This window comes from Budorcas taxicolor, chromosome 17 (assembly GCF_023091745.1).
Source record: "Budorcas taxicolor isolate Tak-1 chromosome 17, Takin1.1, whole genome shotgun sequence".
NCBI lineage: Eukaryota > Metazoa > Chordata > Mammalia > Artiodactyla > Bovidae > Budorcas > Budorcas taxicolor.
Window position 1 is genome coordinate 13,632,546 of NC_068926.1, and position 12,286 is coordinate 13,644,831.

Consider the following 12,286-nt stretch of genomic DNA (forward strand, 5'->3'; position numbering starts at 1 on the left):
GAGGGTTGTCAAGTGAACCCCAAGATAACTGTCACCCTAGCTCCATAGCTAACAGCAGGTTTGCCGTCTTTTCTAATCTCTTCTCCCTAACCCCTTAAAGCAGAAGAAAGGAGCAGAATTGGAATATTTGAAAGTGAATCCCATTTAAAGTAAAGCCACGCCATTTCTCATAGGTGCTGTGCGTCTGTGTGCCTCTCTAACAGCAAAGGCTTCTCCGTTCCCCACCCTTAGCCACAGTGCTGTTGTCACACCTCACAGAATAGTGTTCTTTCCTTCCTTACCTAATCTTTTGCTTAGACTGTGATTAAGGCCTCTCAATCTTCTGTTCTTTTGGGTTAGAAAATATGTTTTTGACCTTAGTCACTTGTTATAATTACATGTGGATTGCTGAATGCTTTGTACTTGATAGTGTGTTTTTACTATAAGAACTAAGACTGGAAATTCTCAGGTAAATTGAACATAAAAGATTTATGTAGAATACTTAAGTGCACAGTCTCAGTAGAGCACTTTAGTTACTTCAAGTCTCTCTCTTCTTTTTAAAGATACCCACCGAAGAGCCTCAGGCCGCCTCCCTCAGAAAGCTGGAACACACTGTCAGGGAAGAAGATGAAGAAGCCCCCTTCGGGACAGAGCTTCCATTCTGGTAGGAGCTCAGCAAGCTAGCCTCCTTTGGGGGAGGGGGATGGCACTTGGAGTTGTTGACAGTAGGCGGAGGGTTACAAAGGACTCTTGGCTTCGTGTCACAGATGTGGATTACAGAGGCCCGAAGAACTCCAGCAAGCCAGTGAAAGCCCCGTCAGCCCTACCTCCTCGCCTGCAGCACCCTTCAGGAGCGAGGCAGCACGCGTCCTCCAGCCACTCCGCTGCGCCGCAGGCCCAGAAAACCTCCAGCGAGCACAAAAGTCTCAGCAGAACACCCTCACAGATCGTAAGGTAACCTTCCTGAATGTAAGAGAGCTGGAAGTTAAGAGAGCCGGCATTTCTTATTTGCTGTGTTCCATGCATTTAGAAAGTTACAATTTTTTGTTCATATACTTGTCTAAAGCCTTAATATTTAATAGTAAGAGTATTGTTGATAAATAATGTGAGGATTTCAGTTCTTCGTTACTCTCATCACACAAATCAAAGTGATTTTATAGTTTAAGACATTTTGATTTTTTCATTTTTCACACAACAGCAGGATACAAATTGTGTTCGAGTTACCATAGATTATAAACCAGGAGACGCTGGAACATACCTAGGGACTTACAGCGAGGTGCAGAAATTTCATGGTCTAAAGGTATTGAAATCATAGAGAGTCTGTTCTCTTATCTTGGTGGAATTCTACTGGAAATCAATATCAAAAGATGTTTGAAAATAACCCACATATTTTCAGAGAATGAGATGGTTGGAAAGCATCATTGACACAATGGACGTGAATTTGAGCAAGCTCTGGGAGACCGTGAGGAACAGGGAAGCCTGGTGGGCTGCAGTCCATGGGGTTGCAAAGCCGGACACGACTCAGTGACCGAACAGCAGCACATGCTTTCAAGTGCAGTGTGATGTTTACTAAGAGAGATGTTTGACTTAGCCATTGAAAGCCTCAGTAAAGCTAAAAGACTGAAAAACATAGAGGGTGATTGCAGAGAAGAAAGCATTTTAAATGAAAAATTAAATCAAAATGAGAAATTAATTTCAATGATACTTTTAAAACCCCATGTATTCGGAAACTTAAATGTCCACTTTGAAATGATGGGTGTGTCTAAGAAGCTAAAAGAAGGAAAATTAGAAAATATTTGTAGGAGAAAAAAAAATGAAAAGAATTTATCAGAATTTTTTGCAGGCAGCTGAAGCTGCTCAGTGCAGCTAAACACAGTGTGGAATCTTGAGTAAAGTATGAAGGCAAATAATGGACACTAGCAGAAAATTTTGTGAAATTTGAACAAAATCTGTAGTATAGTTAATAATACTGTATCACGTTAACTTTTTTCTTTTTAAATAACATAGTATTTCTTTATATTCTCAGGATTGGATTAGAAATTAGACATCTTAACTTTTGAATAACTTTTTTCAGTGATTTAGATCTTAGCCAAGACAGATCTCCTGGCACCGCGTAGTTTTCTGGTAGTCTGTAATGTGTTAAATATTGAATTCCAGCTCACACTGCTAGTTCCCTGCAGGGTAAGGTTAGTTTTCTTTTATATATGAACGTAAATCAGCCAAAACGGCCAGCGTGCTTTGTTCTGGTAAGTTATGACCGGTTGCGGTCACGTGTCTAATGCTGAACAGGTTGTTGGGATCACGATCAGCATTCTGACTGAATGTGCAGAGGCATGGGCTTCTGAATATACTTCCGGGTCATGGTTTCCTGTGTTGCTGATTTCGAGTTTTCCCTAATCTGCTTTTCTTCCGAGTGGCTTATGGAGCTGTAGAGTAGCTCCTGTTCTTCAGAGGGGCTTTGTTTGAGAGTGTGTCTGCAGTGGAGGCCGCCCTTGTCCTGCAGCCTTGTCCGTGTCTCCTGTGGGTGCTTGTGGCTGATACCTTCCCCATCCAAGGTCGACTTCCCCAGTTACCTGAACCGCTGCAGCACTGGCTCATGTGCTTGCCAAGCTCTGGTCTTCAGCTTCTTTATTTTTGGCCTTTGGGCATTCCCCTTTCTTGGGAAAGTCCTTAACACGTTGTCATTGAAGATGGTTCATGTACTGTCTCTAGGACAGAGTTGTGGGTTCTTAGGCTGGCATGATGCCAGTACTGTGTGGTTTCCTGGGGCTGTGGCATTCTGCTACCCCAGACAGGCTTAAAACAACAGAAGTGAGTTACAGTTGTGGGGGCTGGAAGTCTGAAGTCAGGTGTGGTGGGGCCCTGCCCTCTGAAGGTTCTAGGGGAGAGTCTGTTGCAGGCGCCTCCTGCTTTTGGTGTGGTCCATAGCCCTGGGCAGTCCTTGGCTTGTGGCTGTAAGTCTCTGCCGCTACCATCACACGTTCTCCCTGGGTTTCTCTTCTAGTGAGGAACCGCTTACAGTGGGTTTAGGGCCTACCCTGCTGCATAGTGACTTCATTTTGATGTGATTACTCTTGCTTGCAGAGACCCTGTTTATAAAGTCACATGCACAGACCCCAAGGGGCAGGACTTGAGCATAACCTTTTTGGGAGACACAGTTCCAATTCATAACTCATACCAGTACCTCACATCCATTACATTTTTCTTTTTACTTGAACAAACTGTTTAGGATAGAAAATTGATATCGTTCAAAATCCAAAACACTCAAAAATTTGTTGTGATAATTCTCCTTGCCATCCCTGTTCATCCAAACTGTCCAGCTTCCTTCTGCAGTTGCTGTTGTTCAGTCACTAAGTTGTGTCCAACTCTTTGGGACCTCATGGACCGAGACACAAGGCCCCCCTGTCCTTCACCATCTCCCAGAATTTGCTCAAACTCATGTCCATTGAGCCAGTGATGCCATCCAGCTGTCTCATCGTCTGTTGTCCCCTGCTCCCCCTGTCCTCCCTCCCAGCATCAGGGTCTTTTTTAGTGAGTCAGTTCTTCGAATCAGCTGGCCAGAGTATTGGAGTTTCAGCTTCAACATCAGTCCTTCCAGTGAATATTCAGGGTTGATTTCCTTTAGGATGGACTGGTTTGATCTTCTTGCTGTCCTAGGGACTCTTAAGGAGAAGGCAGGGGCAACCCACTCCATTACTCTTGGCTGGAGAATCCCATGGACGGAGGAGCCTGGTGGGCTGCAGTCCATGGGGTTGCAAAGAGTCAGACACGACTGAGCGACTTCACTTTCACTTTTCACTTCCATAGATTGGAGAAGGCAATGGCAACTCACTCCAGTGTTCTTGCCTGGAGGGTCCCGGGGACGGTGGAGCCTGGTGGACTGCTGTCAATGGAGTCGCACAGAGTCGGACATGACTGAAGCGACTTAGCAGCAGCGGCAGGGACTCTTAAGAGTCTTCTCCTTCTCTTTCTGCAGAGGCAGTGTTAACAGATTCTTGTGTATCCTAAGGGCAGGGATATTTGAGCATGTGTAAAAAGTATGTATGTATTCATAATCTGATTGTCCAGAAATTCTAATGCGAACAAATGATTAAAAATCAATCATAAGAGAGGATTACCTCATGTCTCAAGGGTGGTCAGTACATACACAGCCCTGAGAAATGACCTGATTACAGAGTAATCAGGGCCTTGCATTCTTGGCATATCCAGGGATGCTAGGAAGGGGCGATGGGGGCCTGTGGTGGGTTACCTCCCCCAAAAGATGAAACTGATGCCCTTAATCGCCTAGTTGTGGCTTAAGTCTGACATGTGGACACTGACCAGACTCCACCAGCATCTGAAGGCTTCCTCACTACAGGCAGAATGCCTAAGAGGAGTAAATACAGAGACTCCCAAATGGCTGACTTAAATGCACTTTCGTTTACCACAAACTGAATTTTTATCCAGTGTGTTTTCTAGTGGTTTGTCCAGTCTGATAGGAATTTGAGTGATCCTACAGATGTTGCCCTTTTCTTGTTTATCTTAGGCATATGTTACTTGGTATATAAAAACACTTGATGGCAGAAGGCAGTGGATAGTGCATAGATGTGAAGCTTGGGAGAATTTTTGACATTGTGATTGATGGTGTAGGAACCCACTTGTATTTGCAGTGAGTAAGCCTTCACGGATGTAGGTGTGAGAATGAATTTTGCCAATGTATTAAATTTAGAGACTGCAGATGATTGAATAAAGTAAGATTTTAAAAAATTATGGTCAAAATTTAGAATTTTATAGCTAAATACTCGATTTAATGTTCATTAGAATTCATCTTGACTTTATTTCTAATATTTAACAGTAATTTGGAATACTCATTATAGAATAAAAGATCAGTGATGTTGGACATGAGACCTTGTGACCTCTCACTCTTTTAAAATTTCTTATTGATATTATCTCTTCCTTTTGAGAAGAAAACTGTATAACAGAAACCAGTGGGATTGCGTTGTGAGCTTTCAGTACGCAGGTGCTGAGAGTGATCGGCTTGCCAGGCTGGATACGCCCCTCCAGCTCGGCCCAGGCAGGGCGGGTTTGGTGCTCTGTGGCTGATGGGCGGGGTGGGCTGGCGCCTTCGGGTGAGGAGGCGTGCACAGTGGTTGATTGTGCAGAGACTCCTGGCTGTTGCTGAGTCGTCTTCGGAGTCTTTCACCACAGGGGTTTGAGAAGGAGCGGTCTAAGATGCTCCCGTCTTGTTTTCCCCTGAGACTCTGGGGTTGACATCCGCCCCATTGGAGTTAGGATGTGGTTTTAAGTGGGACTGAGGACAGGAAATGGCCGTTCTTTCTTTCAGAGGAGAAGAATCAGATGCTATCAGTTGTGTCCTTCCCAGTCTTTTGAGGGAGATGGTATCTCTTCACATGTTTTTCTTGTGGGCTTTGGATTTCCATTTCCCACTGTTGTGAAACCGTTAGACATGGAGGAAACAGTACTCCTATTGCCTGCAATAGTGAAATGTTAGGGTCACGTTATGGGCTACTCGACTCTATTCATGAACTCTTGTCTCCTCTGACCAAAGTTATGTTGAGATGATAGCAGTGCAATTAGTATCTCACCTCGTGCATTCTTTTCCCCCCCAGCTTTCATCTTCTCTTGATAGTGTCATTGAAAAGCAGGAAGGTGGTCCTGGTGTTTCTTTTAACATTGTCCTTTACTTAGAACAGAAAATTAGAATGCTTGTGAGGCCTAAACTAGTAACTTTCCCTTTCCTTTGAAAGAGAAGTCTTATGAAAATGTTGGAATATGGCCTAAAGAAAAGATACAATGCTTATATTTACGCTCCAATGAGAAGAAAAATCTGTGATCATGTCTATCGTTTGGAAGTGAGTTATATTTTTCTTTTCCTGCATTGTGAGTTTGTCATCTTGACTCTGAAATCCTAATAATTGAGGTGCTTCCTTTTGCTAAGCATTTATTACTCGGGCAGCTAAAAGTTCTGTAATGTGACAGTGTAGCTAAGATAGCAAATATTTGTATTGCTAAAAATGTTATTTTAGATTATTTTAGATACACAGTACATTGTCTTTTTTTCATCCAAGAATGTCTTATTTGACAGAAAACCTGATCGTGAGAGAGCTGAGGATTTTGATGCCACGACCCGAGAACCTAACTATTTCGGCCTCTCTCCAGAAGAGCGCAGAGAGAAGCAAGCCATAGAAGAGTCTCGCTTACTCTATGAGATTCAGAACAGAGATGAACAGGCTTTCCCAGCCCTTTCTGTATGTATATAAAAAGGAATTGGAAAAGTTACCCTTCAGAAGTCTCTCCTTAATCCAGTTTTTGTACTCAGCCATAGTTTCTAATGGGAGACGAATCATTTTTACACTGAAGGTTACCTTGGGGATGATGTAGCTGCCCCTCCTTTTCATCTTCATGAGGCAAATGAGGTCTAAAGACATTTCTAGTTGGTGGCAGAGTTGAGGCGAGTTGATTGTTTATCTAACTTCAAGTTGAGTATTTTGTTTTGAACTGAAGCTTGTTTGTTTTTGCTAGCCAAAGCCAGTGACTTACCCTAAGCAGTGGAGGTGTACGATTTAGTTAACAGGATACTTCTGTAAAATTGGGACATTCTTTTCAGTGTTCCTTATTAAACATATCTAGGACCTATTAAGAAAAACCTGGTACATACAAATGAGCGCTATGATTCAGAGCGGTCAGTGCTAGAGATGGTGGTGAGTGCAGCCCTGTGGCTTCGCCCTTGCTTCCTGTGTCAGATGTTGAGCTGTGACTTCTTGATGAGACAAGAGACAAACGTTCTCTGCCTTTAAGTGTCTTAATTCTTTTGAGTCAGAAGGGGAAACAGTAATGCTGTGTGAGGAAGGTCATTGGCACACAGGGGCAGGGTAGCTGCTTGAGTGTGGGGGCACTGGGCTCCCTGAGCCTGTGGTCTGGCGTAATGGTGAGTGGCACTAAATGACTTGTGACGCAGCTGTGAGCACCTGTGAGGCACCTGAGCTGTGGTTGGAACACTTTCTTAACAGTGGAATAAACAAGCAAAATGGAATGTTATAGAAGCTACCTTATAGTATATATATGTATGTGTATATGTGTATGTATATGTTGGTATGTATATTTATATCAGTATAAAACATTAAATCTCCACGCATTGTTTTCTGGCCTCTGTGGAATTCTTAAAGAGGTGGAGAGGCTGAGCTGAAACCAGCTCACTTGGAGTAGTATAGTTCAGGCTGGCACAGGGATTGGCGTTTAGGAATCGTTGGAAGACGTGCCCAAATTCATATGTGAATCAGGCATGGTCTCTATTCTGAGTGTAGTTTATCTCTGTGATATGTTATTTTCCCATAATATTTAGATAAGACAAAACTACTGATCTTTTAAGCTTCTACTCACAGCTTTTTGTCTTTTTTTCAGTTAGTGAATGATGAGAACTACTATAATGTGGGAATAGATGGCTGAAATGTTTTGATTGTTAAAATGAGGTTTTCATACTCACTGTGTTTAAATAGGCTTTTTTGATCCTGTCTTGGACTTGATAGTGACTCAGGTTTGTCTTCTAGAAAACACCCGCCACCTTGGCTGAGATCTCTTCTCAGCTGTGTGTAGCGTTTCCTCACAGATCCAGTAGAGCAGAGGCCTTCAGTGGTAATGGAGCTGAAAAGCCAGACTTATTCCAGCCCCTGTGCTTCACCAGATAGAAGCTGGAGCTCATGCGGGGCTTGGAGGGGTTTGCTGACAGTCAGCGATACTTTAGTGGGAAGAGTCCTAGTGACTGTATCTGCCCCTTGCCCTTGGGGCCTCCCCCGCTTCCCCAAAGGACTGTGGCTCTGCAGTGGCTGCTTTTGAAGGTTGGTGTGAAGGGTGCTATTCTTTGTACAGAGACTGGAAATACAAGTTGCATAGTACAGGTTTGGTCACAGTGGCTTCTTGAAATGTGGGCATATGAAGTCTTAACTACTAGGCCAAGCGTCTGACTGCCTCATCCTTTGGCTTATTAATAAGCCAGTTACTGTAGAGTATTTAATAGGAACCCTAGATTGTGTTTTTTTTGTAATCTGGGAAGTTTATAGATACAAGGTGATGTATTTTGAGATTTTTAGTCGGATGTGTGAACAGTAAGATTAATTAAAAGACTTCTGTTCATATACTTGTGAGTAAATCTTTTAACACAAAATGTTGGGTTTTGTTTAAGAGTTCATCAGTCAGCCAGTCAGCTTCTCAGAGTAGCAACCCAGGCGTCCAGAGAAAATCATCCCATGGAAGCGATCGAAAAGGAAGCAGGCGGAGAATGGACACTGAAGAACGGAAAGATAAAGGTATGTTATGTCATCATTTGAAAGCAGATGCTGGAGATCTGTTTCTGGCCTAAAGTCAGGCATGGGGAAAAGAACTCTCACTTTTTAATGACTGAGCAATGTACTGTCACATCTCACTGTTGCAGAGAAGCCTTGACTCAGGCTAAGTAAAGCATGGTGTGTAATTGTGAAAACTATTATTTGCTGACTGATCATGGTTAACATGGAATTTCCAGCTTTCTCTGCCTTCATGCTTTGTTGTTCTGTCTTCACACCTGACTAGTGGCTGATGCTGTCTTTTTTTAATCTTGATCTGTTATAGACTCTGTCCATGGACATATTTCCTTGGATAAAAAACCTGAGCCAGGCACACTGGAGGTAAATGTTTCAAATACTGATTACGTCTTTTTCTTCTCCCTTAACACTGTGGTAGTGCAGAAAAAGATGGAGATGATTTCATCATTTTATAACAAGTGGTGTTGAGTCACTAAGTCGTGTCTAGCTCTTTTGTGACCCCATGGACGGTAGCCCACCAGGCTCCTCCGTCTGTGGGATTTCCCAGGCAAGAATACTGGAGTGGGGTGCCGTTTCCTTCTCTGGGGGATCTTCCTGACCCAGGGGTGGAACCCCCTGGGTTCGACATCAACAAGCAGGTTTTCTACTAGAGCCATCAGGGGAGCTGCAGCAAAGTATTATGGAAGTAGAAAAGCAGAAAAAAATTCGGGAGAAAGTTACAATGCTTGAGGAAAATCGATGCACTCACAAATTATAACCATTTCTTCTAGGGTACATTTTGATGACCTTTACTTTCCATTACTCCATAGTATTACAGATTTTTAAGGGAAAAATGCTATTTTGGAACCATGCTCCTGGTAAAAACTGCCATATAATTTGATGTGATAAAGACATGCAGGCAAAATTACCTACCTGTTGAAGACCAGATACAATTGAAAAAAATGCTCAGTTGTTAGAGGAGTCAGTCAGGTGCAGATAGGTGAGCTATAAAGGTAGCACAGTTATCCCAGAATATGGGTGTTTGAAATAGAGCATAACCCCCCCCCCCCGTTTTTTTTTTTTTTTGCTTCCAAAGAATATTAGCAATGATAAGTGTGCAAGAATTTCATCACCATCAAAATCAAAGAAATTAGAGTGCCCACCTCCTACAGAGCAAGTAAGTACATTGTTGCATTTGACACTGAATGCTATTTAAAAACAGAAAATAATAGGAAATGAGAGAACTTATTAATAGATCATAATTTGGAATGCAATTATGATTTTTCTCTAATTCTGTTCTTGGTTAGTCTGGAATGGTCTCAATGGAATGTTTCCTGGACATAGAAACCATTCTTCTGACTTGAATTTGGATAAGTTTTTATCTGGTACATTATGTTGCCTTTGTGATGAGCTGGCTTGAAAATAAGATTCTTGAAGGGAAATTTGGTTTCTTTCAGAACTTAAAGAGACATCTCTGTATGCTTACCAGTCATTCCATAGAAGGGAAGGGATGTAACGACTGAAGAGATTAGAGAGGACACATGTCTAAAGGGCAGCACTGCCAGCTTACAGATTTAACGACGGAAGAACCCGCGTTCTAACAGATTGTTTTGGTTCTTGGTCTAATACAGGAGTAGAGAAAGTTCTTATCCTTTGTCTCTCAGTTAACATCCTTTGTGTCGGGTAGAAAACGTATGATTTTATGTTTGCTCTTTGTGTGAGGAGCTGTTCTAGACTCATGAATTTCAGGGTGATTTCCGTGACTTTGCTCCTTTGCCTTAAAGCATTTGGTTCAAGTTGCTTTATAGTTTGTTTTTAACCCCACCGGTGACTTCTGTGACTTTTGGTGGGCAATCACTGGATCAAATTTGTTAGTATGGAATTTTTAGCTCCTGTAATTTTTCTTTCATTTCGAAGACCAGAAGAAAGACCATTTATGTAGAAACTGCAGCTGTGTAAGAGGCAGGCAACTCATGATGCATTTGGTGGATGAATTAGTGTTAAGCACAATGAACTCTTGTCTTTTTGCACCCCTTCTTCTTGAAGAAGCCAGCAGAACATGTGTCTCTGTCAAATCCAGCTCCCCTTCTAGTTTCTCCAGAGGTGCATCTAACTCCTGCGGTGCCTTCCTTACCAGCCACTGTGCCCGCCTGGCCGAGCGAACCTACAACGTTTGGACCAACAGGTTAGATAAAAATTTTAAAAGTTGATGGAACCAAGCAGCAAAAGTCCTCCAAGTCTTGGCATTCTTGAGTGTGAGCTTGACCTCAGAGCAGGATCAGGTGCACGGAGCCTCAGGACTTTCTGTGACCCTCCATACTGCTCTGTTTCCCGTGGTGGAGGGCTGGGTTCACGTGGTGCTCATTGAAGAGCCGCCCTCAACGGTCTCGGGAGCAAGGCCTATGAGCTCTGGTTGCCCGGCGCTGGCAGTGTTGTTTTCAGTCCGCTCCAACCCCCTCAGCTCTTTATGGCCCCACGAGACACAGGCTGTGTGTCTTACATGTGTCTGTAAGAGCTGTTACTGGCTCAGAGCTGGTTTTTTGGCCTCATTTCCTCCTGCATGGCCGGGAGGGTGCTTGGTTGACATAAGTACTTCTTTAGATTGCTTAAGCGCATGCTGTTTTCCCAGCTGTGTAATGATACAGCATTCCTTTCCTTTTAGCCTAACGTTACCTTTTATTTGCAAAGGAGAATTGTCTTTTGCCTCTTCATAGCTTTTGATTCCTTTCCCTTTCTTTTGTAGGTGTCCCTGCCCAAATTCCTGTCTTGTCAGTGACACAGACTCTGACTACCGGACCTGATTGTGCTGTGTCCCAAGCTCATTTGACACCCTCTCCAGTTCCTGTGTCAATACAGGCCGTGAACCAGCCCTTGATGCCTTTGCCTCAGACATTGAGCCTTTACCAGGACCCACTGTATCCTGGGTTTCCTTGTAACGAGAAGGGAGATCGAGCCATCGCACCACCTTACTCACTGTGTCACACAGGGGAGGACCTGCCTAAAGGTGAGTGCCTCCTCCCAAGTTCAGGTTAACTTTAGTTACGAAATACTGCTGTGAGTTCAGTGAGAACTGTAAGTAGAGGGCAGAGGTCAGGTTGCTGAGTAAGCTGGAGGACTTGCTTGGGGAAGACTTGCTTGGGGAGGACAGCAGAGGTGCGGCTGTCTGTCTATCACCCACTCTTGTTTCAGCTTCTCTATGATGGGATATGTTTTTATACGTCTGGTAACTGCAGCATCCCCCATCATGTTTGCAAAAAGCCTGAATGCATTTTGAATTAAGTCTTAATAGTGTTACTAACCAGACAACTAAACATTACTGAGTTTTTCATATCAGTGGCTAGGTGTTTGGAACTACTCTTTTCATGTCCATGAAACGATTATAAGAAACGAGTGTAACATAATAGCTGTCATTATAGTGCTGCGTGCAATCATGTATATACGTATATGTATGTATATTTTAAAGGAATTCCTTTTAAATTTGTCCTGTTTTCTAAAGAGATTTTAGTTTGTGTTTGTGAACTTTCCTATCAGCAAAACTGAAAGAGTAATGCAGTGACTGCTCTTTACCTGGATAGTTGTAGATAATTTTATTAGCGGTTTGATGTTTGAGTCTGTGGGTAACTGGCTAATGTTAAATGAATACCCGAGCTACTCTTATGCTACTAATCTAGTTAATGAGTGTTATGTTGATTTTTACTCTTATCCCCCAACATTTTTATTTCATGATGTTTTAAACCCCACAGAGAAGTTGAAAAAAAAATGCAGTGAACATGTGGGTTTTCTTTGTACAGATGTGCTTTTAGTCAGGGCTTCCCTGGTGGCTCAGACGGTAAAGTGTCTGCCTTCCATGCGGGAGACCCGGGTTCGATTCCTGGCTCAGGAAGATTCCCCTGGAGAAGGAAATGGCAATCCACTCCAGCACTCTTGCCTAGAAAATCCCATGGATGGAGGAGCCTGATAGGCTACAGTCCATGGGGTCGCAGAGAGTCGGACACGAAAAATCTCAGTTTAAGCCATGTTGGGACTTGCAT

At 43.1% G+C, this 12,286-nt stretch overlaps 1 protein-coding gene across 1 annotated transcript in view; it reads left to right on the forward strand.

Moving 5' to 3' along the window:
- Nucleotides 1–12,286, forward strand: part of OTUD4 (OTU deubiquitinase 4) — a 42,263-nt gene that overhangs the window by 23,108 nt on the left and 6,869 nt on the right. Inside the window, exons 12-19 of the mRNA XM_052654622.1 lie at nucleotides 543–643; nucleotides 747–933; nucleotides 6,065–6,227; nucleotides 8,159–8,282; nucleotides 8,584–8,639; nucleotides 9,352–9,432; nucleotides 10,302–10,440; nucleotides 10,999–11,259. Coding sequence (XP_052510582.1) covers nucleotides 543–643; nucleotides 747–933; nucleotides 6,065–6,227; nucleotides 8,159–8,282; nucleotides 8,584–8,639; nucleotides 9,352–9,432; nucleotides 10,302–10,440; nucleotides 10,999–11,259 — 1,112 coding nt within the window. The remainder of the gene's footprint in view (nucleotides 1–542; nucleotides 644–746; nucleotides 934–6,064; nucleotides 6,228–8,158; nucleotides 8,283–8,583; nucleotides 8,640–9,351; nucleotides 9,433–10,301; nucleotides 10,441–10,998; nucleotides 11,260–12,286) is intronic.